This window comes from Condylura cristata, unplaced genomic scaffold, assembly GCF_000260355.1.
Source record: "Condylura cristata isolate star-nosed mole 26May11 unplaced genomic scaffold, ConCri1.0 scaffold00020, whole genome shotgun sequence".
In the NCBI taxonomy this organism is placed as follows: Eukaryota; Metazoa; Chordata; class Mammalia; order Eulipotyphla; family Talpidae; genus Condylura; species Condylura cristata.
The window spans coordinates 28317510-28343148 of record NW_004567121.1 but is presented as its reverse complement, the minus strand read 5'-3'; the positions used below and the strand labels follow the sequence as shown (position 1 = coordinate 28343148).

Here is a 25639-nt window from a genome sequence, read left to right as displayed (position 1 = left end):
CTCTGCAGTGTACTTCATCAATCTGCCTGTTCTGCTCCCCACTCTGTCTCTTGTAAATCCTCTCACCACCTCCGGCCTGTACGCCAGTTCTGTATGCATAATAAACAAATCTTTAAAAAAAGAGAGAGAGAGAAATCAAAACACTTTCATCACAACTTAATAAGGTCAAAATAGTCTGAAGACTGAGGAATAAAATTTCTTCCATTCCACCAATGGGGAACTAAAGCCAGATATCCTGTCTGAGGTCCCCGTGGACAGGGGCTGGACTGGCGTCTGGAATGGCACGCTTGTGTTAATGACCAGTGTCTCCACAGATGAGGGCAGCCCAGAGAGTAGGGTTCCATATTTGGCTTTATTTTATAAAAATACGCAACTTAAATACATGTGACACTCTCTATACAAGACATAAACAACTGTTAGATTTAACATCTGCAATTATTTCAACAAAAAGAAAAATATGTAAATTACCTCGTTAGAGCAAAGGATCTTTTAGAGACTCCGCATTCACAGTCAAAGAGGAAGAACACTCCAAATAATGGATACAGGAAGTTCTCTCATACGGTCTAGCTCCCCCACAAGCCATTTCACCAACAGCCTTTATTGCACAGTTTACAATCCCACTGCTTGTGAGACCCTATCTAACTTCTCCACACCACAAACTTAAGCTTGTCTTTTCTAGAAGCTGAGTAGAGAAAAAACGATGTACAAATAGTATTAACTGTTTGTGCTAAACACCAACCATAAGAAGTAGGAAGCTTTCTTCACCTTGCAAAATGTGCAGTGGCTGGTGGTTAGCTGTATTTGCAGCTAAATTCATTTTCAAAGGTTTGACACAAATAGCCAGCTCCGAGTGTGTTAGATGGGGCTCAGTGGAGAGAGGGTGCCTTCCACTCAGTCACTTTGAAGAACAGCCCTGTCACTAACTCCCTAAAGCGAGGATGAAATGCCTCCTTCTCCCTTTAGGCCTGGTCACTTCAGTGAGGCGCAGCTACTTCCCCACAGACTCCGCACTTTCAGGGCCTGCTCACTAACTCTGGTTTCTACAAGGAATGTAGCTGCCTCGTCTATGGCTCATCGAACTAACAGTGAATCAGGTACTAATGTATGGGTAGAAAGAAACACTTAACAGTTGGGAATTCAGTACATGAAGATACAACAGAGCGAGCTTCCTGAGGTAAACGTCAGCCTTAAAGAATAGTGGACAGTCTACAAAATTACAGCAACTGACCTTGGGCAATCACACAATACCCCAGTCTGCACTCCGAGGACACATCTACGCAAAATAAAACTGTGTAATGCTGAAGTGAAAGAAATGTTGACAGTTGAGAATATCAACTCGAAGGAGGAGACAGAGGAGGACAGGGTGGGGGCAGAAACAAAGGGTGTATTTTAAAGTGCTCAGGTAGGTTGGTCGATTAACTGGAAATGCCTCTAGGGGCTTCTAACAAGTTTCAAAAGTGTTAATTCTTGGTGACTCAGATGGGAATAAATGGCTTTCCTTTAATAATAGCTGTTCAAACTTTTATTCTTTTTTGAAAACCAAAATCATGAATTTCTTTTTTAGCCACTGAAATTATTCTGCTAGTTATTAGCCTCAATGAGGTATTCTGAAATTTTAACTGACTCAAGAATTAGTACAGTGAACTACAAAATACATATTCGCACCAAGAACTTAATGTACAAAGGCCTGTAAGGTCTTGTACGAAGTTTATATCCAAAAAACTTTTAATGGAGAATCATGCTGTATCATCTCTTAATACTTTACTTAAGGTTTATAGAGATTAGAAATATTCTGAACCTTTCTTTTCTTTCTCTTACTTAAATGAAGTAGCACATGGCCTTCCTTAACATTAAAAACGAAGGCGCTGGGGACTCCGCCTCAGGACTCCAGAATTAGATCAGGCTTGCAGCAACTCGTCGGCAAGGAGATGACCAAAAGCACTACCGAAATCTCTGCTGAGCTGCTCATCTGCACGCTACAGCTGAGCACGGTGGCCGAGCTAGCATTAACCGCAGTGGGGCAAACTGGCCCCTGCCGCTCCAGAGGGCCACACGCAGTGAGCTGTCACGCCAGCCGGGCTGACGCTGCCATGCACAAGCCCCATTCGTGATGCTCAAATTCTGTTGGAGGGGCAGATAGCTTTAGGCATGATGAAAGCTGTATGCAAGCTTCAGGCCCAGAACTTTGGGCTGGAGTTCGGCCATCCTGGCAAGTAAATCAAATGAAAAGGCCAGAGGGAAATCTCACGAGAAATGCCGTCTCGGGTCTCAGTTCACGAGACAAGCATTTTCAGCATCACCAAGATGAAAATTCATACTAGAAAATAATTTTCTTCAGAGCAGCCTGAGTGCAGTCACACCAAGTGGGCGGCTCTGGAGCGGGGAGGGGTCCAGAAGACTGCAGTGGGAGCCAACGAAACATAAGTGGGGAGATGCTATTTGGTAGTCAATATGGGGTAGCTGTCTAAAACTTAAGGGTAGTAACATTTTGTGTACTTTAAAGCCCAAAACAGTGCAGCACGATCACAGGTAAAAACATGAGTGGCGCAGAGAGAGGGGTGACACAGCGTCTCGCGGGGAGCGGCTCCCTGACCCAAGGACAGCCCAGCCCCAACACCTGATCCTCTCCGCCTGTGTATACTGAGCACGGCAAGAGAATGCGTTTCTCTTTGAGAAATTAGTTTTCATAATGCAAAGTTTAAAACTATTACTATTCAGAAATTGGGAGCCCAAGCGAGCATTCTCCAGATTCCTCCCACACAGGCTTTCAGATCTCCCCTTCCAGCAACATCCAAAAGGCCCATATTTGTGGCGAGTCAATCAGGCCAGGGGTCACATCTTGTAAGGGAGGGTGGAGGAGGCAGTGGCCGGAAGCCAGGGATCAAGAGAGAAATGACAGCAGAGGAGGAGAAAGAAAACGAGAGGAAGAGAAGGGGCGGGGCCCTAAGGCAGATGAGGACCAGGAGGCCTGGCCGCCGGCGTGGCCTCACCCAGGCTCCCCCCAGCAGCGACACAGCCGGGAGGGCGGTGCCTCAGGCCTTGCCCTTCAGGGCCGCGTGGACAGAGTGGCGTGGCCTGGGTCTGACCCGACTCCTCGGCTCCCTGCACACCTTCCCCGGGCTGGAGAAGGCTCAGGGCCGGGGCCAGCACTGACACTGGGTTGCGGGCACCGGGCTGCCGCCTGGCTGGCTCCGGACTGGCTCCTCCCCCCCTGGTGGTTAGAAAAGGGAGCAGAGAATGTCCTCAAGGGCCATTCAGTTCAGGAACCATATTGCCTCTTTCCACAAGCTTCCAAACGGCGGCCAAGCACTCATTCACTGTAGACTGATGGCTAATTGTGGACCCAGGACCTGTGGAGCTCACTGGGAAAGGAGCAGTCTGCTTGCGAGGTCACACTCAGTCTTCAGGGCTTTTAATGCTATCTGCTTCCGTTTCTGTGGTTTCTTTTGATGATCAATCAAATAAATAAATAAATAAATGAAAAGTGAAGGGTGTGCCAGTCCTCCTTCCCCCCTACAGAAACCCAGGACTCTTAGGAGCAAAAGGCCTAGGGGATGCTGCAGTATCAGAGCTTACAAATGAAAAGAAATTCAGGTTATTTGGAGATATGAAATGAGCGAGACATCAGTGGCCCTTGGCTCTCCCCTGTGTAAAGTGCCCAGGAAGTGACAGCCTCCTGGGCCAAGGGCTCACAATGACCGCGCACAGTGACAAGTACGGAACCATCTGTGGAGGGCAAATCCATGCTGGCCGGTTCACCTCTGTGAAAGTGTCCTTGCTCTTATGGCCCACACTGTTTTCTCTCTTTCCTACTTGATGCTTTTCAGGAGGGCTGTCCGGGCATTCACAACTGCTTTGAAGGCATCTTCACTGCCAGGGGCCACGCACTTGTCAGGGTGCAGAAGCACAGCGAGTTTCCGATATGCTTTGTTGACTTCCTCCCTAAGGAAAGTAGCAAAGTTCTATGTCAGCAACACTCACTGCATCTCAGTTGTCTGGATAAAACGATCCCTCTTGCTGTAAGCACATTCCCTTTCTCAAAGGTGGAACTAAAGGACTAAGAAGCAAACAAGCCACGAATCATGTGCCACACAAGTGGGAAAACCGGCAATGCAAAGTGAGCAGATAAATGCTAAAGAAGCTCCTGGTAAAGGACATCAGAGGAAACCAGAGGCGCTCACCACCTGGGAGGCGATGAGCTGGGGAGCCCCCTAGTCGGTCTGAGAAGGTGGGGCCCGGGGCAATGCTGGGGGGCAGCCATGGAGACAGGGCCAGCGAAATCTGGGGAAGCCATGCTGTGAAGTACAGGAAACAGCTGACCAGGGAGCAGGGGTCAGGAAGGCGCCTGACGGCAAATGAGAGAAGAACTGGACTTGATGAAGAGTAACGATGGTTGGTGTTTCATAGCAAAGTGACACTGGGGAAACTTGTTGAAATTAGCACCCAGCCAAGCGGGTGTTCCATGACCCAAGAAGGGATACAGGCACTTAGACTGCGGTGTTTATGGGAGCCTGGGGGGCAGATAAATCAGGTCTGAAGAACGAGACGGCAGAGGAGCTAATGAGCAGATCACACTGAAGATGGGAGGGAAAGGGGTTGAAATGAGTGGCAATGTGATGGGGAGGTCAGGCCCTGGGAAGGTGCTAACACCACCAGTGGCCCAAGACAGGGACCCCGGAAAAGTGGCACGTGGGTTACGGGGAGTCCTGAGACCACAGAAGAAACTAGAAATTAATACTATGCAGAGAGGAAAAGAACACTGAACACTTCCCAAAGGCCAGCAGAATGCCAGGAGGCCCCAAAGCCTGCCTTCTCTGGGGGGCACAGGTTTGAGGGGGACCACATGTCCTTCCACCTGCTCTTCAACAGCTCAGCCACTGGGCCTCCAAAAGGCCTCTACGTGCCTGGGGGACCCCCATCAGATGAGCTCTGTCTCCCACAGAGCCCACTGCCTGCCTTATTTGCCATTCAGGTTCCAGTGATCCTGTAAACATGTGATAGGGTGCTTCCCCAACACCCTAGCTATTACTCTCTATGTTTATCAGAAGGAATCCCACATTAGGGACACAGTCTTTGAAATGCGTCAGAGCCTATGTCCACTTGGATATGACAGAGTCTTGTGTCCACTTGGAGACACTGAGGTCGTGGACCATTTTAACTGTTCAGGGTATGAACGCACATTCTAAGGCTTTTTCTGCTTAATGCTGTTAGATTTGTCCTGAATTTTCTTGTTTTAACCTTGCATGTTGCTGTTTCACAGAGGTAGTTTTGATGGTAGCTAGCAAGAATCTCAGTCTCCTGTGAAGAATTTGAACTGCCAGAATTCTTATTTCTCCAAAAGCCCCCCACTCAGTAGGGGGTCTTCCCCATGGCTGAGTCCTTGGCAGGGCCCTGTCAGCGACTCTACTTTCTGAGGAAGCATGTTCATATGGAATTAAGAATTGGGCCTGGGCCACTGCACTAAGAGTGCCTTTCAAGAATTTCAGGGAGCAGAAAGACTTTCAAAGAAAAGTTTTGGAAAAGCAAGCTGATTCAGGTATGTAACAGATATATTAATTCTGCTGAAGTGCAAGACAATCAACATAGCAGCAAACAAACATTAAAAGTCCTCTGTAACTTGGGTCTCCCTGGTGATGCAGGGGTTAAAGACAGTGCTATCAAGCTACTGCCAGCCACTGCAGCACAAGTTCAATTCCCAGCTGGAGAGCTGACCCACAGGGCGCGGCAGACCTCTCCTGTCTCACCCACTGCTCCCCTCAGCAGTGTGTTTCAGTAGATCTGCTGTTCTGCTCCCCACTCTGTCTTTGGTGAATCCTCTCACCCCCGACACCCCAGCCTGTACTCCAGTTCTTGTATGCATAAATAAATAAGTCTAAAAAAAAAAATCCTCTGTAACTTAAAATGTTTTTAGGGTTGCCCAACAATACTCAATAGCATAGAAAATTAATTTGATGAACCCAGGGGAAGAAAGAGAAGTATCAGTTAATATCAGTTAAAGATAAGGAACGTATGGAGGTCCTGATTGTTTTGTAGATTCCAATTAACCATGGTGAATAAATAAAAAGCTAATTTTTTTCTTTAATGAGAATTATTCTAATTTAATCAATTAGTAACAGTTTCTTGGTTGTACAGTCACTATCCCTTGGACATGGAAAGTCTTGGAAATGGAAGACTTTCGATGAGTGGGAGAATTTAGAATGAGGCTATGAGAGTCTAAAGGACTTGTAAAATATACCAATTAACTCTGGGCTGTACCTGTGAGCGCCTCTGAATTCCTGCACACGTTCTAGCACCCTCAATAGTGTGAGGAAGTCAAGGGTGACTAATAACTGTCTCGTCACTGTTCCTCTTCCTTCTGGACTTGAAAACATGCTGGGAGACTAACATGGATAAGAGGTACTTAATGTTGACATGGTGTTTCAAGACAATTTTTTCTTTTGTGGGGATCAAGGTAGAAAAGTAGAAAAAAAGCAAGAGGAGAAAATCAGTCTTATAACTTACAGTAGTAATAACAGTAGTAGTATATGGTTCAAAGTTTTATAACCAGACTAAAAAATGATTTATTCTTGTACGAGCAACAAAAAAAGTGCTTTTATTTCTCTTCTTCCTGAATGATAATTTTGGCATTTAAAATAAAATAATTAAACCAAAATACATACTCAGATGAAGAACTGGCAGGATTTTGAGAGAAACAGAAAGAACAGAGACAGCACCAGGTAGACACGTCAAGTTCGATTCTGCCCCTAAGCCCGTGGTGCTGGAATATGTGATCGGCCTCTCTGAGTTCTGATTTTCCCACATCTACAATAAAATGTTTAGACAAGTTGATGGCTGATACTGTCCTATCCTCTAAAATGCTATGACTTAAGAATACTCTTCTGTAAGGTATTTTTTCAAGGTCATCTTGGCTTCAAGGCTTACTTAATGCAAGCACCAGCAGACCTTCCCCGGCAGAGCCAGCCAGCTCAGGGGGCAGTTAGGGGCGTGCGTGCCACCCTCCCCTTGTTGGGAAGCTGCGTCCTCTTATTTTGTTCCTTTGGTATTCAGTTACTTCAGTGAAGGAGTGTCACAAAATAATCTATTTTTACAACTCTTCCCACTTCTAGGCAACGGCAAGGAGCTACCTTGCCCCTATCATTTTGACAATTGTGTTTCCAACACAACTCGGCACCCGGGACCAAAAGCACTGCTTACCTTGAGGCTCCAGGCTTGACCCCCAACATGTCCCAACTGTCTTTACTGTTTCTAATTCTGCGAATGGCATCTGCTTGTTCTTTGGTGAAACTAGCACTGCTGTTGGTGACTGGACGTTTCCCACCATTTTCACATAAATCCACTATGGATAAATAGAAGGTCTGGAAAAAACACAAACCACACGTCCCAGGAAAATTAATCTTGGGAAAAGAGGCATACCTCTTAAGTATCAACTTCAACTTAAAATTCATGATAAAGCTGGCCCTGGTGGCGCAGCAGGTTAAAGCACAGCACTGAGAATATAAAGCCGCTTCTGCTTGAGTTCGATTCCCGCCTGCCCCGGAGGTGACCACATGGCGTGGCAGACCTCTCCTGACCCGCCCGCTGCTCCCCTCAGCAGTGTACTTCGTCATTCTGCCTGTTCTGTTCCCCACTCTGTCTCTGGTGAAGCCTCTCACCGCCCCTGAGCCTCTGGCATGTACCCCAGTTCTGTATGCACAAATAAATAAATAAATCTTTAAAAAAAAAATTCATGATAAAACTAATATGTACTTTGGAAAATGTTTTTCTGTTGTTACATATTACAAATATATTATACAACATTATGTAGTTTGCTAATACACATATATGTGTTTCTGTAAGTGTAAACACACTTTACTTAAAAAGTAAAAGGAGTAAAATTAAACGACTCATAATCCTACTCTTCAAAATTAGACTTAAGGTTAAAATATAAATGAACACTGTTAAAAAATTTCCAATAATAAAAAAAATGTGTAAAATGAAAACTGTTTCTCACCCGAGTTCCTCTCTTCAAGGTAACCACTGTTAATAATTTCTTCACCTACAAGTGAAGCTGACTCTCTTTTCAAGTTTATAAACCCTTCTCTGTTTCTTTGCCTATTTCTATGTTTTTCAAAGTGAAAACTATGTGTTGATATTGCTTACCTTTCAACTGTGCATCTTTATTGTTCAATAACTTCACCCAATACTAACTTAATATATTATGGTTGCTTTTAAATGGACATTATCTCTTCTCCATTTCTTTCTTAATCTCTTCACATTCTTTCCAGATATTTCTATAGTCCCTGCTACCTATAGCTCCCATTGTCCTCTAAGTGTTTCATCTTTCTCTGGGACTCCTCTTTCTTATCTCCCGGAGCAGCTAATTGACTGGCAACCTAAATAAGAAGCCTTGTCACGTGCAAAGCGATGCCACAGGAAAGCATGAAACACCAGGAGAAAGGCATGTGAACCTAGTTTTAGTCTATCTTAATATTAATCTCTTTTAACAATGTATATAAGATAAAGTCAAGGTTATACACTTCACAGTTCCTCTGTAAAGGTTTGTTAAATTAAACTCACAAAAAACCACTGCTTATAAGTACTTAATTACAGAATAATTTTATTATACTGTTAGACTTTTTCTTTAATAGACTACTTTATGCATTAGTTCTCTTCAAGATTTATTTACAAGAATAAAAGTAGCCCAAAAAGTGGCCAGAGTTCACAGATGTTTTCTTGTGCTATGCAGCAATAACATTTTCTTTTATTCTTTAGGTTATACTAAAATAAAAACACTCAGGTTTCTGAGCATACAGTATTCACTCTCAACACATATAGCTTTAGAAGAACAGCTGTGGTATACAACATAGAACACTAAAATTAAAGCAAAACTCTTTCTAAATTCCATATGTGAGCTCTACTCATAATGAGGCTACCTACCATATAAACTACCATAAAAGTGAAAAAATATTTACAGATAGTGGACAAAGCAAGTATAAGGCTGTACCTCACATTTTCAACATGGAACCTGTTGTCTGACCAAGTCACAGGTGCCTAGAGTCTGTGTCCCCACTGTGCTAAAGCTAACCACATCAGAGCTTGGGCATGCTGATGTGGTCAGACTCCGCAGAGCAGGGTGCCAGTGAGGGAGCAGGGAAGAGGTTGGCCCCTGAAACACACAGGGGGAGTTCACCACTAGTCTGTAGCAGAGGGCTAGGCCATGCCTCCAGAGGGTAAAGTGACCCAAGGCTAACCAGGTCAGAGCACTCAGAGCAGAACTGAGGGACTGGAGTCTATCAGTGCTGCGGAAAGCCTTCCCTGGGGACACCAGGGTCTGACATTTCATTAACACCCCTTATGTCTAGCTGAGACACCAGGGAAATGTCATACCTCAGGAGTTAGATTCATCTGAACAAAACCTAAACCAAAAGGTTTTAAGATCTGTAAGACAGATGTTCAGTTCAGCTAAGCTAGATGGACTAGGGAAACACTTTAATTCCTTGTGATCCCTGCTATTAAAGAAAGAAGAAAAGCAATCAAACCTACACAAGTTCACATAATCTACCCACAATTTAACTGCTGCTGAAACAAGAATCAACATTCTGAGGAAAGTAAAAGAATATATGTATTGGCCCTCCCTGGTGGCGCAGCAGGTTAAAGCACAGAACTAAGAAACTAAAGCCACTTCCGCATGAGTTCAATCCCCGCCCCAGAGGTGATCCACATGGCGTGGCAGACCTCTCCTGACCTGCCTGCTGCTCCCCTCAGCAGTGTACTTCGTCAGTCGGTCTGTTCTGCTCCCGCTCTGTCTCTGGTGAAGCCTCTCACTGCCCCTGCACCTCTGGTTTGTACCCCAGTTCTATATGCATAAATAATTTTTTTAAAAAAAAGAATATATGTATTTACCCTCTATAATGTATTATCCACAATGAATGGTGTTAAATCCAAAGTCACTACTCATACAAAAGAACAAGAAAATGTGAGCCACAGTCTGGAAAAAAGTATAATAGAAACTGAACCTAAAATAATTCAGATATTGCACTTAGTAGACAAGGACTTTAAAACAGCTATTATAACTAACTTAAAGAGGCAAAGGAGAATGTGTTCAGAGAACTAGAGGAAAACATGCTCTTAGTGAGTGAATAGATATAGTATCTCAGAAGAAAACCAGGAAGGCCCAAAAAAGGGAAATTCTAGAAATGAAAGACACTGACTGAAAAATTCACCCATTGGATTTAGCAGCTGGTTGAAGTCAAATCAGTAAAATAGATGCAATCTGAAAAATATGGAAGATAAACATCACTTTAAGGGAAAAATCAAATGGTCAAATGCACACTTAAAGTTCCAGATGAAAATGCAAAAAATTTGAAGAAATAATGGTAAAAGAAAACAAAACACCATATTTGATAAAAACATCACTGGCTGCAAATGCAAGAAAATCAACAAACTCCAAATATAAAGAGATCTACAGCTGCTGAAAACCAAAGACAAGAGAAGCACTGAGTTCTGGCGGGGAGGAAAGGACAGGCCATCTGGGGCGTGAGGGTAAGGCCACACCAAGCTCTCCCAAGCTCCTGAAGCACAGCGCAGCCACTCCCGAACCAAGCAACGTCTCTAAGTGCTGAGCGAAATCTGATCTCTAACAATTATTGTCCAGACCTCTCAGACAAGTCATTCCTACTCTTAGATGTCCTTACATCTGAAATGAGAATAATGTCAGGCCCGAGAGTCGTAAATGCGATGAAACATGTAAACTTTCTAGAACTGTAAAATACTATTAAGGGTCACTGTGGCACATACATGGTTAAAAATGCACATAGGTCTGTGTACTCAAAAGAATAGAAAGTAGCAAACCGGCATCAACCTTATTTGGTCTTGAAATAGAAGCTACTGATGCCCTATTCAGCCTGTCAGTCAAGGAGGAAGCCTGTCTGCTAGTGGGAGGAGTGACAGCTTGTGAGAAGGAAATCCAGTATAAAATCCCACTCAATAATTAAGAACAACTCTTTACAGTGTAGCTACTTTATTTGAAATGCTAAAAATTCCCAAAATATCAGATATATTCATAAGAAAAAATGCATTATTCATATCACCACTTACTTCCAAATGTATCTATAATTAAGAGTTGACTTCACTTTGTAACATTGTTTCAAATAACCTCCTCCTTCCTTTAAAATTATTCAAGATTAGTAATTTTGGAAAAGTGACCATCTATTCAGGCTGCAATGTGAGTAGATTCTTCTATTATCTATCTAATTGGTAAGAGCTAATTTTTATAGAACTGGTTTGATTCTGCAGTTATAACTGTCCATTGACTAATTGCACCCCCTTGGACTACAATATAGAACTCCACTAGCTATGACAAAGCAATTTTGCAAAGTAATGCTTTCATTTCATTATGCATTATAAATCTCACACTACGAGCCAAAGGTAGTTTTAAAGAAAACCTTTGTCTGCTAAAGTAAATGTATAATAACCATGTTAAACCTCATGTCATTAGAATCATCTGAAGAGCTTTTCCAAATTCAGATTTCTGAATGTCATCACACTGGGTCCCAGCAAGTAGGGAGCTCAGCAACTGGCATTTTGAGGAATTTCCCCTGGGGATTTTGAATATAACAGCTAGGCTGACCTAGAGCTAATGAAGGGCATTTCTTTTTCTCTCATTTTCATATCAGCTTCTGAAAATAAAGCATTATTACAATGAGAAATTTCTATTACCCTTTTTGCTTTTCCTAACTTTAACTAAAATTTGCATGGTTACCCTTGACACAAAACAACAAAATGCTAGGGTACCTGGAACATCTCGTTGATTCCTTCCCCAGTTTGCGCTGAAGTCTCGAAGTATAGGAACCCTTTACTTTCGGCCCAGAGACGACCCTCACTTTCATCTACACACCGGTGCTTGGTACAATCGATCTGAAATACAAAGTTGAGGGAGAAGATTCCAACCTTGGCCCACTAGAATAAGCCCAGGTTCTGAGCAAAATAACAATAACACTATTCTTGATGATAAAATTACCAAGACTAATTGAGACAAAAATTACTGATATTAAATAAACATTGACTGATTTATTCAGCAAAACTGCAAGTGTCTGTGACTAAACTTCTCACCAGTCTCCTAAACAACTGTAGCTGGTCACCTCTAAAAACTGGCATGGTGATGTTGCCACACTCGAGGCCACACTTCCACAGGCTGCAGTTTACCTACAGGGCCCCACTCCAGTCGGGTCAGAGTGGCCTTTCCTGCTCGTTTGCCACTATTCCTCCCCAAGAGAGACATCAGGAAAGAAATGGATAAATATTGTGCCATACTGTATTTTGAAAAATATTGCTAATTTTAAAGATATGTTTGGAAAGTTATTGATTTTTCTATTAAGCACGAGGAATTTTCTGTGACATACCCTAAAACTCGGAGCAATCAGAGAAATGAATCTGGAAGTTGAGCACACCATTTCCAAAGAAATTACCTTATTGGCACACACTACAAATACAATATTCTCCATGTTTCCATGCGGTCCAAGGTCCTGCTTCATTTCTGCCAGCCACGCATCAAGGGCATCAAAGGAATCTTTCTGCCCAACGTCATAGACCAGTATCACACCCTGTGTGTCCTTGTAAAACTCGTTCCGAACCTTCACATAAAAGAATAAAAGCAGAGAATGGGAGCTTTGCGATTTCATAAAAACGCCTCTGGCGTCTCTGATTTCACAGTGTGCCCTTGGGCGCATCCCTAGTATTTGCATCAGGGTGTCCCAGCAGCTACTGGTCTGTAGGGGGCGTCTTACAAAGTCAGAGTAACATGTTTTTAAAAAGCCTGGTAGTACAGAGGACTTGTAACGGAAACAAGCGTCTCCTGTCCCCCACCTTCACCTCCTGTTCCACTCCCTAGAGGCAATCAGTCTTTAATTGTCCTTAGACCTTAAATCTACACAAGTCGTGAGGAATGAGGCTTTTAGCAAGAACTCAGAAGGTGAGCAAACAATTAAAAGGAACTTAAAGTAAAAGTGACACAGGTATCAGTAACAGTACAGCCAATTATCTATCCCATCGCAAAGCTGGCTTCCCCTGGACGCTGGGCAGAGCTTCCTGTGACTCCTGAGTCTGCAAACCAATTTTAGAGCTCCAAGCTCAGAGCCTAGTGTAACGTGGTGCCAAGAGAATGGGCTCTGGAATTAGCTGGATCTGGGTTCACATGTACTTACTAACGGTGTGATCTTGCGCAAATCACTTAACTTTTGTGTCTCAGTTCCCTCATATGCAAGATCAGGTTGCTACTACTACTTCACTGGGTTGTTATGAAGATGAAGCGAGATCATTAAGGCAGAGAACCAAACGGTACCTGAACAATGTGTATCAGCACCTGTTCTGTTCCTTCCTTGCACTCGTTCTCTGACTATCCTTCTAGAAATGGCAACTTGCCTCTGGGCATATCTATAATTCTGGGCACATGATGTACAGGGCAAACTAAACTGGCAAAAGCAGTGACAGGCTAAGTGGGTGATGGCAACTGCAGATTGGGCATTTCAGGCCAAACGTCCAGGAAGAACTTTGACAATGATAATGTACTATCTGTCCTTTTCAGAAAATTCCAGTACTTACCCAGAAACACTGAATATGTGTCAAGAAATGAAGATATCATGTAAACATGAGGCAGAAAGTGTCTCTAGGTTTCTGAGCAAAGATACTACTTGAACCAAGAATGACCTGCCAATTAATTTGCAGAAACGATGACTAAAATTACTTCCTAAAATTAAAACCAACAAAATCAGAAAAAAATTGAAAGTGATAAAGACAATCTTTTCTCGTACTCAGGCCCTGTGCCTTCCTGCTGCAGTTAAAACAGGGTTCTCCTTTCTTTCCTGAGACTCTTGCTACCTTGGCTCCCAAGGCGCATAACTGATCTCTTTCACTAACTCCATTTCTCTCCATTGTTCCCTCCAGGTTGCCACCATGATCCCCCAAATCCTGCCATGGCCCCCTGTCCTTTTTTTCTTAATTACAACTCAGCAACAACAACCACTTGGACAGTTTCAAAGCCTCCAAGACGAGCCCTTCCAGCTCGGCCTCTAGACCTGCACTAGTGTCTTCTCGGGTCTGCAAGCACTGTCTTGATGCCCCGTCTCTGCTACCACTGGGCCTTGCAAGTGTAAGAACTTGAGACTTTTTTTTTAACTGATTGGACGGGCTATAGTAGAGAACAAAAGTCAAGACCAAAGGAGAAAAGAATGAATTTCAAAATGTAGCTCATGATGTCCAGAGAGAGATTTGTGCCAAAGAGATTTAGCAAGTGCAAAGGAATTCTCTTTCAAGAAACTCAATCAAGTTCAAGTCTGGGTTCAGCAACTAGCTACCTATATAATCTTGAGTAAGTTTTTATTTAATTACCTTGGGTCTTAGTTTCCTTCTCTGCAAAATGAAAAGTTCAAAGTCAATGTTTCAGTGGTTCCCTATGGTTCTATCAGCCTTGTCTCCCAAACAACATCAGATTGAGTCCTAGCAGACTTGCTACAACAAAGCTTAATTAAACAGGATGCCTAGGGAATTGGGATTATCTCATTCTTCAAGCAGAGATGGCGTGTTTTCTACCTTGTGGGTTGCAGAAAGCTATTACTCAAGTTGCAGAAAATTTCTCTAGACCCTGTAAGGCCAGGGTTGGGTTGCAGGCACCGGTGAGAGCAAGACTGGAGGTGAGCGCCAGACATGGGCTCCCCGGAGTCCTCTCCCTGACACTTGCTAAGACTGCTGCCTCACATACCTCACATAGACTGTGCTATCTCAGCTCAGATGCAGGACGAGCACCGAGAGCTGAAGAGTCAGGGTGGTGAGAATGACCGTGCTGCTTCCCTGAGCAAAGGCACCCTTGGCTAATGAGGGGCTGAAGATGATGATGAAGGCTTTTGTCTTGTCAAAGGGAGGAGATGAACTATAAATAGCAAATGTCTGACAAAAAGGGGCAAGATTAAGATTACTAAGGCTAATTCAGAGAAAAAGTATCTCAGAAGTGGTGACTTCAAGAATCTTCTATTAATTATACTTCTATTTTTATGAGTTGCTGGGGGAAAAAAGCTATTATGATTTCAGTGTCTAATGACAGAAAGTAACAGACCACTCAGTGTCTTTCACTAGTCAGACAGTATCTGGACTGTTGTGTTTCCTTCTCAGCTCCCTATCAGCTATCTAGAGATTATTTACAGAGGATGTGACAGGGATAGCGGTGGCAGCAATAAAAAAATGTTTTACCGGGTAAGGAGCAGATTAACAAATAATTAGAAAGGCTCTCGTGAAGAATCACTGACTCAGGCTGCGTTGCTCCCAAAACAAGACCAGAATCAGTGGTGAAAGTCAAAGGAAGGCAGCCTTCATAGAGGAGGGGCTGCCGTCAGCGTCTGACTCCCATAGAGGCTCAGCACTTGAAGCAGGGGACTGACCGTGAGCGGCAGTGATGTGCCAAGCTCTGCTCCACGCCTCTCAGAACTGCCCTGTGTGCTGTGCCCGTGGGTTCCAACAGCCTACGTAGCTGATTACCCATCAACAGTCAGTTTAAGTGTAGCTTCTTTCAAAGGATTTCCTATCCTCCCAGGTAAGCTGGACCTGGGTACTTAATGGTCCCGAGCACTGTCACCTGGTCAGCATGTGTCTTTTCTGACATACTCATGTTCCATGAGAACACGAGCTGCGTAGCTCTAGTATCCAGTAGCAGACAGTTTGGGATCGCTCCCTAAACTCACTGATGATAAGGGCTATTGGTTTCCTCAAAAAAAGGCCTTTTTACCTCGTAGAAGAAGGGATGTCCAGCCATATCAAAGATGTTAACTTTGATTTCTCTGTCTCTGACTTGTACCCTGAAATGAACAAATGCAAATAATTCCAAAGAAGGTCATGGCTTCTGCATTATCATTAATTTCTTTTATAAATTTCATAGTGTATATGTATGAAATTTTAAAAGGACATTTTTTTAATAAAAATCATAGTAGAATACCCATCTTTATTATCTTTGAATAAAAAGTAAATATATGTTGTGTTGCTTAATATTAATGGTTTTTGCTTTATTTTGATGTATTAAGCCAAAATACAAATATAAAGTACATTAAAGTATGATAAGCCTACATTTAAGTTTTAGGAATTACTTCTGATAATTTTTTTTACATCACTTTGTGCCTTTTTCCATCTCAGTTGTAATCCCCATGGGCTTCCCATCACAAAATCACCCATGTGCCATCACCATAGTCCAGTGCCTTTCCCTCCCCCCACTGTTTTTGATCCCATTCCCCTTTCCACCCCCGTAAAATATCTCTGGTATATTGTTGTTCATTATTATTATTATCCCCACCCCACCCCCAGTCCTAAAAGGACTTTCTTGATTCCACTTAATCTTTAAAATAGGGGTGTCAGCAACTTGACAGGTGCTCCTGCCACCTAATTTTAAGAAAAATAAATCTGAAAATATGCAGCCTCATTCATCTTCAACTTACTTCAAGATTCTTCAGGTCACACCTCCTACCTGACAAATGGTAGCTACTACCACAAAGAAAAGATTTGGAACAAGTAGGAATAAATTAAAGAAAAGGAAGACGTTTCATTACTCTTACTAAAACATCTTAGTTACTATGGCTATGCCTGGTTACCATGTACACAATAGCAAAGGCCTAGTATTACTGACATCTATTACATTTTCTTGTGATTTTTACTTGAGCAAGAGCAATTGACATCTGCTTCCAGAAAACCGAAAACAGAGAGAACAAAAAAAAAGTAACAACCATTCATATTAGATTTAACTACTGTTAATGCCACATTATTTTACTTTTTTTAGAAAAGGAAAATTATTACCTGAAAGTTAATGAAACGCAAATAATTCAAATAATAAAAAAATACAAAGACAAAAGTTTCAAAGGTACACCAAATCCTAAAACCCAGAAAAAAGTTCCTAAATATACATGAACATCACTGCAGACTTTTTATGCACAGGTAAGACAGATAAACAAAAATATTTTTCTAAAAATGTGATTATACTGGGGGCTCCCTGGTGGCACAGGGTGTTAAAAGCGCAGCACAGTGACGCTGACCACAGCCCTGCAGCACCGGTTCCATCCCCCACCAGAGAGTGACACACAGGGCGCAGCAGAGCTGTCTTGTCTCACTTACTGCTCCCCTCAACAGTGTATTTCAGTGGATCCACCTGTTCTGTTCCCCACTCTGTCTCTAAGGAATCCTCTCACCCCTCTGCACTGCTGTCCTATACCCCAGTTCTTATATGCATATGTAAATGAATCTTTAAGAATAAAACTGGGATTATACTATTTAAAAATAAAAAGCATAACATTTACATTAAATCAACAAAAGCAAAAAAAAACTGAAATGAACTAAGAATTTTTTTTAATTAAGAATTTTTACTGAGCTTTTAAAAACAAATGTTTCCTCACCATAAGAAGTATGATCTCAAAGAGTGACTATTGACAGTTACAGAGTTGAGTCCCTGTGTTTTTCAAGTAAGTATGTTTTACTTGACACAGCATTGGTGTGTCTCCATGGAATATGAGGACATTAGCAATTGCCTCAATGCCCCTATATCACCTTCTGGCATATTTATTATTCATTCCCTTGTTGATGTTCATTGTTTTTTAAGATGTATTCATTTATGCACACAGAACTGGGGTACAGGCCACAGGTGCAGGGAGTGAGGGGATTCACCAGACAGAGTGGGGAGCAGAATAGGCAGATGTACTGAAATACACTGCTGAGGGGACATCAGGCAGGTCAGGAGAGGTCTGCTGCACCACGTGGGTCACCTCCCTGGTAGGGGAAGATCGAATTCGTGCTACAGTGGCTTTGGATTGCTTCACAGTGCTGTGCTTTAACCCAGTGGCCCCCTTGTTGATGTCTGTGGCATCCACTTTCTGTTTAAAGCCGTAACTTCTAGAGTAGTTATATATTACTTGTATATTTAAATCAAACCAACCACTAATCATCTTTTTATGACTTCTTCCTTCCTGACCATGTTTCACATATGACCATATTTCATCCATTCTAAGATGCACCTTGTTTTCATTTTAACATCAGTAAAATCAAGATCCAGCTTATAAATGCAGAGTATAAAAAGAGAAAAACAAACAAAACATAATAACAAGAGTTTGAGTGTAACCAGAGAAATCCTATAAAAGAATTTCTACTAGAACATTTTACCTTAAAAAGACAGCATCTGGACTCTCCCTGGCAGCACAGTGGGTAAGGACGCAGCACTGCAAGCTGGCTGCGGCTGCTTCAGCGGGAGTTCGATCCTTGGCCCAGAGCTGACCCACAAGGTGCAGCAGACCAGTCCTGACAGGCCCGCTGTTCCCCTCAGCAGTGTATTTTATTCCATCCTCCTGTTCTGCTCTCCACTCTGTCTCCCCACTCTGTCTCAGCCCCCGCACCTGTGGCCTGTACCCAGCTCTTATATGCATAAATAAATAAATCTTTAAAAATGAAATTCATCAAAAAAAAAGACAGCACCTGAGAAGGGACAGGCTGAGGATCAGGAACTAACAACGTTCACACACTAAAACACAGACGGCCCATTTAACTCGGGAGCCACACGGCAGTTGCCTTAAGAACTGGTAACACGTCACCAGTGTGGCCGGAACACCACCCACAGCACCATTATGAGCAGGGAGGCTATTACAAATTCAGATTACTGGGCACCCCCTCAGGCCCCACAATCAGAACCATAGTGGGTGGGTCCCAAGGACCTGCACATTTCCAAGTCCTGCAAGTAACATGCAATGCGGAAATTTGAGCTTTGCCGTAGTAGAAGCAGGAAGGCTGGAACCGAATCTGCTATGCTGATGGTCCACAGACTTCTCCTCATGGAGATCATTCACAGAGGTGCGGCTGAAAGGCGCTCTGCCAACTTGTGGGTCCCGCCCTGCTGCCCACAACTGCTGGGGCTGGAGAAAGCCCTCCCTACTGGACAACTAAAGCCTTCCTGGATTTCTAACCTTGGAATGTTAGCTCTGATCCCTCTCTAGAAGGAAATTTCACAATGTGAGCCTGAGAGCTGCTGGCAGCTGGGCGAAGTAAGCGAAAGGCAGAAAGAGATATGCAGTAAAATGATCTATCTGGTTCTATTCTGTCCCTGGTTCTCGGCACCTCTGAGGCCTTGCCCCACCCCTGTAACTGGATTAAGTGGACTGATTAGCAGCCTTTTTTCTCCTTGAGTTGGTCTGAGTTGGGTTTCTGTCAATTACATCCTCTTGAATCACATGGAACAACCTTATGATTGAACTGCTGAATAAACCACAAGTCTGCAGCATAATATGGTAATTCTCATTTCTTTTACTTAAATGGATTAAAAGCATTTTAATCCTACCATATCACTGATGAAATTCTGTGCCCTGAAGTACAGATAGGCCCATCACTTTAGTTTGCCTTCTTAACTGTTGCCCTCATATTCTAAACTTGCAAACTTCCTGCCTAGATGTGTCTTAGCTCACCTAACAAAAAGCATTTATTGAGTATCTACTATGTACAAGCATGTGCTAGGAACTTAGAGAGGTCAGCCTCTTCTTCACAGGGCTTATCATTAGCAGGAACCATCACACACATGCAAACAACAAAATAACACCAGGAAGTCTGTGGTAATTATCACAAACAACATAAAGTTTAAGATTTCTGTCATTTAGAACCAAAGAGTCCTGCCTGATAAAGGGGGTACTCAGATGGCCTTCTGGGAACAGAAGCACTTGATACCTTGAAGAAACTGACAAGTGGCAAGAGGAGGGGGGAACATTTCAGGCAGACAGAATAAATAAGGGCACTGGGACAGGAAAACGTGAGGGCATAATTCCTTGCGGATGGAGGGTGAAGCAGGTACAGAGCACAGTGAGAGAAGGTTGGGCACGAATCACGAGCACCTGGAGTCCCACCTTTACCAAGGGCCAGCCACTTAAGTCTATGCCTTGGCAGTCTTATTTCCTGCTAATGTACCTGTCTCCCCAAGTCCAACTTACCTTTGATGGATCAGCAAATAAATACCCAGTTCATTCTTCCAGGTCATTTTTGCTGGATTCCAATAGGCTATAAGACCATGAACCAACCAAGTCCTTAGAAATTGGCACATAGAGTACACATTTTAGAGAGATTATTCAAGTGCTCCAAAAGCACAATTACTGATAGAACAAGTTCATATAAAAACAAGTTACCGCCAAACATGCTGACTTGCTCCGGGTTGCAAACTCTACACCCAACACAAAACTAGAATCTAGTGCTCAATGGTGAGCAAATGGTGGTGACATGATCATTACCTACCTGTAAACAGGCCTCTTATTCTTGTCTTTCTGAATTTATCTTCACAATTTCTATTTCAAGAAAGATCACTTTAGAAGAGCTCTACTTTATAATCCCCCCTCAACACAATATACTTACTTTGTGACTCCATAGTCAATTCCAATTGTTGCAAGGTATTTAGACACAAATCTTTTCTCACAGTATCGCTTTATAATACAGCTCTAGAAAGGTTAAAAAAAATGTTTTTAGTAAATAAAACCTGGGAATGGATACAAAATAAGCACATATTCTCATTATAATTTCTTCATTAACCACTATGAGAGAAAGTCTTTTCAAAAGTCAAAACTGTAAAATATAACTGAAATGTATGCTAAAAGTGAAGATTTTAAAGAAATGTTATTTTAATACCATATGGTTCTGTTTTTAGTTTAGTTCTCTTCCACTCTCCTTTCTTCTGAAGATTCCTTCTTCTACTTTCAACAGTATCACCGAATATTTGTCTAACCCTGACCTCCCTTCCAAGGCCAGTTCCACACCTCCACCTACCAGTTTCTACTCAGATGTCCATTAACATGTGCAAAAACATAATAAAAGCTCATCCTGCTAACACCCTAGTCCTGCGAACAACAACAGCATTTTCTCAATCAAAGAGGATCAAAATAGTAAAGACATGTTTGATTTTGAGTCCTTCTTTGGAATGTCTCTTCCCTCTTTCTTTCATCCTGATTCCCACTGATAACACTGTGCTTTAACTCCTTGTCATTCACTTCAACAAAATTGTGGGAAATTCTTAATTGGTCTTCCTACTTCCTTTTCCTTTTCCTTTAATCAATATGGCACACTAATCACATTATTGATTTTCCTAACTCAAAAATCTTCAGTGGTTAACAAATCCCTTTGTCCTTGATTCAAGGTCCTCCACAATCTGGCCCTAATATGTTTGCTCTATTTAAGCTATTTCTACAAAACCCTCAGGCCCCTGATTTACCGGCTTTCCCTCTGCTTGGAATGAATTTTTTCCCTTTTTCCTAAATCTTACTTATCCTTTAAGGTTCAGCTCAAGCGATGAGCACCTGGTTACTTGAGCCCCGGCCTGCGTCTGGACACCTCTGGCACCCCACAAGTGTCCTGTAGCACGCAGGCACACTGCATATTTGCCATTAGCCAGATGCTACCTCATGTTGTTAGTTATCACCTTGTCTCTGCAGCTAGAAAGCAAGTTACTAGAGGGCACACCGCAGTATTTTTATTTACATTGTTTGCAGCAATTTGCTTAGCACCAAGAAAAACAATTAAAATGACAAACATTATTAGTAAATCCTTAGCATTCGTAGTATAAAACATCATTTATTTGAAGTGCTGGTAATGGAGTTATTCTCCTCAAATCCTTTCATGATGAACCATAAAGTTCATCATCATAAAGTCACTTTGAAAAGTACTTAATAAGCTCACTGTGAACGAGAGGTAACACTTCATTGGCGTCACTACTCCTGTGAAGCTAACTACGCTTTTAAAAACACTTTATAGCTTAAAAGCACTTCTCAGATGTTTTCTCCCACGTTATCCTGAAAAATAAACTTAGTCTTTTTCTAAATGATTCACAAGATTAAGAGGCCTGGAAGCTCTTTAACTCCAATGTGCTATTTAAACACTAGTCCTGGGCCCTCCCTGGTGGCGCCTCCGGTTAAAGCACAGCACGCGGAGGCTCTCACGGCCACTGCAGCACCAAGTTCCATCCTTGGCCAGCGCCGGTGGGATGACCCACATGGCCCCGCAGACCTCTCCTGACCCGCCTGCTGCTCCCTCAGCAGTGGTTTTCAGTACATCTGCCTTTTCTGCTCCCCACTCTATCTCTGATGAATCCTCTCACCGCCCCTGCACTAACTGTACCCCAGCTCTTGTGTATATAAACAAATCTTTAAAAAAAAAAAAAGCCCTAAATGTTTAAAGAGATACATATTTAAATAAGAATATTATTAACCTCTCTCTTAAGACCCTTAGGATCTTACAAGCCAAGTTAAGTAACAAAATGAGATAATTTTTTGCTTTCTCCACTTTCCTTAGATTTTTTGACACTTTTCTTTTTTAATACATTCCAATTAAACTCTGAACAGTTTGAATCTTTTTTTCTCCTAAAATTCATCTGCAAAAACAACTAAGAAGAACTAATCAAAGAATAATAAAGAGGAATGGGGCAGGATTGTAGAAGGAGGGAATCTGCACTGACAGATATTAAAATATCATCTGAAGCCAATTATGGCAGTATAATATTGACATCAGAACAGACAAGTAGGTCAGTAAAGCAGAACAGAGTCTCAAAATAGATTCCATTATATAAGGAAAATTTAAAAGTGACTAAAGAGATATTTAAAGTCAATAGGAAGAGAATGATTTAGTAAAACTAACTGAAATATTTGTGTATGTTATTTAAAAAAAACTGACTATTAATTGTAATGTATATATTTCCCTTTGTCTAAGTAGTTTTATATCCTTTACAGTTTGAATTTTTTCTTCATGTATGTCTTACCTATTTCTTAAACATAGGCACTTTATTTTAGTTATTATTGTAAACTAAATTTTTTTATTATAGGATCCAAACAATTATAATTTGATATAGTAAAGCTAATGATTTATGTATACTAGTGATCTTGCTGAATTAGTGATCTTATTGATTTATGTATATTCATGATCTTATTGTTTTTAATAGTTTTCTATTCATTCTCTTTGGGTTGCCAAGAAACAATCATTAGCAAATAACAATAATTTTGCCTTTTCCTTACTACTGCTTCCTATTTTATTTTACCCTCTTGCCTAATTGCATTGACTAATAAATCTAGAACAATGCTAAAAGTGATGATAATGGCCATTTCTGATGTTGCACCACTAGCATATAGAATTTAAAAAGTGGTCTCTAATCACTTAATTTAGTATATAACCTTCTAGAGACGTTCTGATTTTCTTTTTAATGCCTAGTGCATAGTTCAGATACAATAACTGTTGAGGTTCAAGAAATGTTACATTAATACACATACAAGCCTGCAGCGCTCCAGAAGTAGCAGAGGGTAAAGGTAAATGCAGAGAAAACACCAATAAAGATGTATTGTGCATAAGCTATAAATGAAGCATTGGCCTAACCACCTTAACTTTGGCCTTGTCCATGCGTTGAAGCTGAGTTTGACAGCGTGGGAAGAGAGCTACAGTGGAAGTGTGAAGATCAGGGTTTTAATCCTGTCTCTGATTTGATTACCTGGGGAGGTAGTTAATCAACAGTTTCCACTTATCCAGAAAAAGGGACAATTTGGGTGAAGAGGAAGCCTTAAAATTCATTTGGAGGATGGCCCACTTCTCACCCTAACACCCCAATTACTATAGTTGATACCCAGTGGAGGCAGAACAGGAAAAGGTAGTAGAAGCAAGGCTTCGTTGAGAGAATGGATGCGGTGACGTTACCAGTAATAAAAACAAGATAAGCAAACAAAACAAAATAACGCAGGCTTCTTCACAGCCCTGACACCTGCCCTGTGAACACGTCAGCGTCAGTTACTGTCTCTCATGGAGGAAATGCAGAGTCTGGGCTACAGGACATCTGCAAAGCAACACCTTACAACCCCCCAATCCTCTTTCAAACCCCGGTTCCCTTTAGTCCCCAAGCACTGCTGGGGATAACTATACTTTTATTCTCCACCTCTACGTCCTGGACGGTCACCTAGAACGCACCAACGGTCTCTGAGCAGGCGACCCGATAGAAGGAACCAGGCCTCCTTGTAGTCTGTGGGGTGCAGCCGAGGTTAGAGGCCACACCAGCCACCGATTTAGGGGGAGCGCTGTCGGTGCGGCAGAGGCAACCCAGACAAAGGTCAAGAAAGTCGGGAGAGTTTTCCTCCCCGCGCCGCGTCCCCCGGAGGAGACCCAGGCCAGCTCAGGGGCGGGCAGGGGGCTGGGTCCCGCGCTGGTGAGTGGCCGCCCTCGCAGCCAATCGGCACGTCGCCCCGCCGCGCTAGGTTCCGCCCCTCCGGGCGCGGTACTCACTTTCCCCACTTCGGCGTTGCCCATGGAGATGACTTTGATGCGCAGGGACTTGGCAGACTCCTTCCGCTTCGGCATGCCGGCCTCCATGGCCCTCGAGCTCTCGGGGCCACCCGCCTCGGCGTCTCCTTGTTCACCACCCTGACCCGTCCCTCAGGCGTCCTCGTCCAATGGCGGCCCCGTTGCTCTCGTCACCGCCCCGGCTCCGCGGCTGGCCATCCCCGCCGCTGCCTGGCAGCGGGCGCCGGCGGTTGGGGGCGCCCGGAGCCCGGGTGGGAGGGAGCGCGGTCTCGCGATGCGAGAACGGCGCCGTGACGTCATCACCCGGCCCTGGAGTCGAGGCTGTGCCTCCGGCTCCTCCGGCTCGCAGCGGAGTTGGGGCCGGCTCCCGGGTTCCGGGGAGGCGACGGCGGGTGCTTGGCTCTGCCCTTCACGGGAGTGAGGGCACGGCGGGATGGTTATTGCATTTGTGGCATTCGCAGCCGAGTGATGAGATTTATCGGCTGTTCAGGGCAGCTCCCGGGCGGGAAGCATTTGTGGGTTTGTTCAGGCCCAGTCGCGTTAAAAGTTCGAAGTAGAACATGGTCCGTTTTATGTGTTTGCAGAATATTTTAGTCCCCTTGTGTCCGTCAACTACCCCCCACTCCCTTGCACGCTCAGATATTGTTTCTCTTGTTCTTAAGCTGAGAAGCAGGGTCTGGAGCCAGGGGAATAGGGAAATCGGGGTCCTTCCAGAAGAGGGGGCTCTGGCAAGGTTGGATGCAACTGAGAATCCTTAACCTTTAAGAAAAGGTCCGTCTAGAGTTAAGCGGGATTTAGCTTAGCTATTTTAAGTCATTTTAAAATGTTAATAATGCTTTTTAAGATAAAAAGCTTGTTCTCAAAATCAATAATAATATAAGTTCAGTGCAGCTTCTAAAATTATTTACAAATATAAGTCCTGGTTAGACCTGATAAAGTTTAAAAGAATTGGATTTATATTAATTCTCTAGAAGCTGACTTCTCAGTGTACTTTATTAAATCAGTGAATGTCTGACAGTTCATCTTTGACCCTGCAATAGAGCTGGTCCTGTGAAAGAATAATTGCAAAATGTCAAATCACCAACTATTAAAGACTGATTAGTTACAGTTGATCACAAGAGCAGGAAAGTCATGCCAAATATTAAAATTTATTACCATGTTTTTCATACTGATTTCCAGGTCTTAATAGGTATAGCCATATTTTAAGTTACTTTGGAGTTGAAAAATTGAGAACAATTGGCTTTCTTTCCCAGTCTTTAAGATAAAAAGAAGAAGGATGAATTAAACTGTGTGCTGTGCAGCTGGAAGGCCTGGGATGGGGGTTTGAAACAACTCTGGAATCAGCCTGTTA

General features: G+C 42.9%; 1 protein-coding gene across 1 annotated transcript; it reads right to left on the bottom strand.

The window, feature by feature from the left end:
- Positions 1–339: 339 nt before the first annotated feature.
- Positions 340–24532, bottom strand: DNAJC27 (DnaJ (Hsp40) homolog, subfamily C, member 27). Its single transcript, XM_004686394.2, has 7 exons — positions 24271–24532; positions 20380–20462; positions 15752–15821; positions 12447–12611; positions 11773–11895; positions 7195–7355; positions 340–3942 (listed from the first exon to the last, which is right to left on the bottom strand). The coding sequence occupies exons 1-7, from the start codon at positions 24355–24357 to the stop codon at positions 3810–3812; spliced, it is 822 nt and encodes a 273-aa protein (XP_004686451.1). The 5' UTR covers positions 24358–24532; the 3' UTR covers positions 340–3809.
- Positions 24533–25639: the final 1107 nt, after the last annotated feature.

What these genes read in the sequence shown, in the direction of transcription:
- DNAJC27 (XM_004686394.2), bottom strand. Translation starts at nt 24,357, where the DNA reads ATGGAGGCCGGCATGCCGAAGCGGAAGGAGTCTGCCAAGTCCCTGCGC. An exon ending in GCAACGCCGAAGTGGGGAAA is followed by an intron (nt 20,463 to 24,270) that starts GTGAGTACCGCG and finishes TAACCTTTCTAG; the next exon opens with AGCTGTATTATAAAGCGATA. An exon ending in GACATCCCTTCTTCTACGAG is followed by an intron (nt 12,612 to 15,751) that starts GTAAAAAGGCCT and finishes TTTTATGTGAAG; the next exon opens with GTTCGGAACGAGTTTTACAA.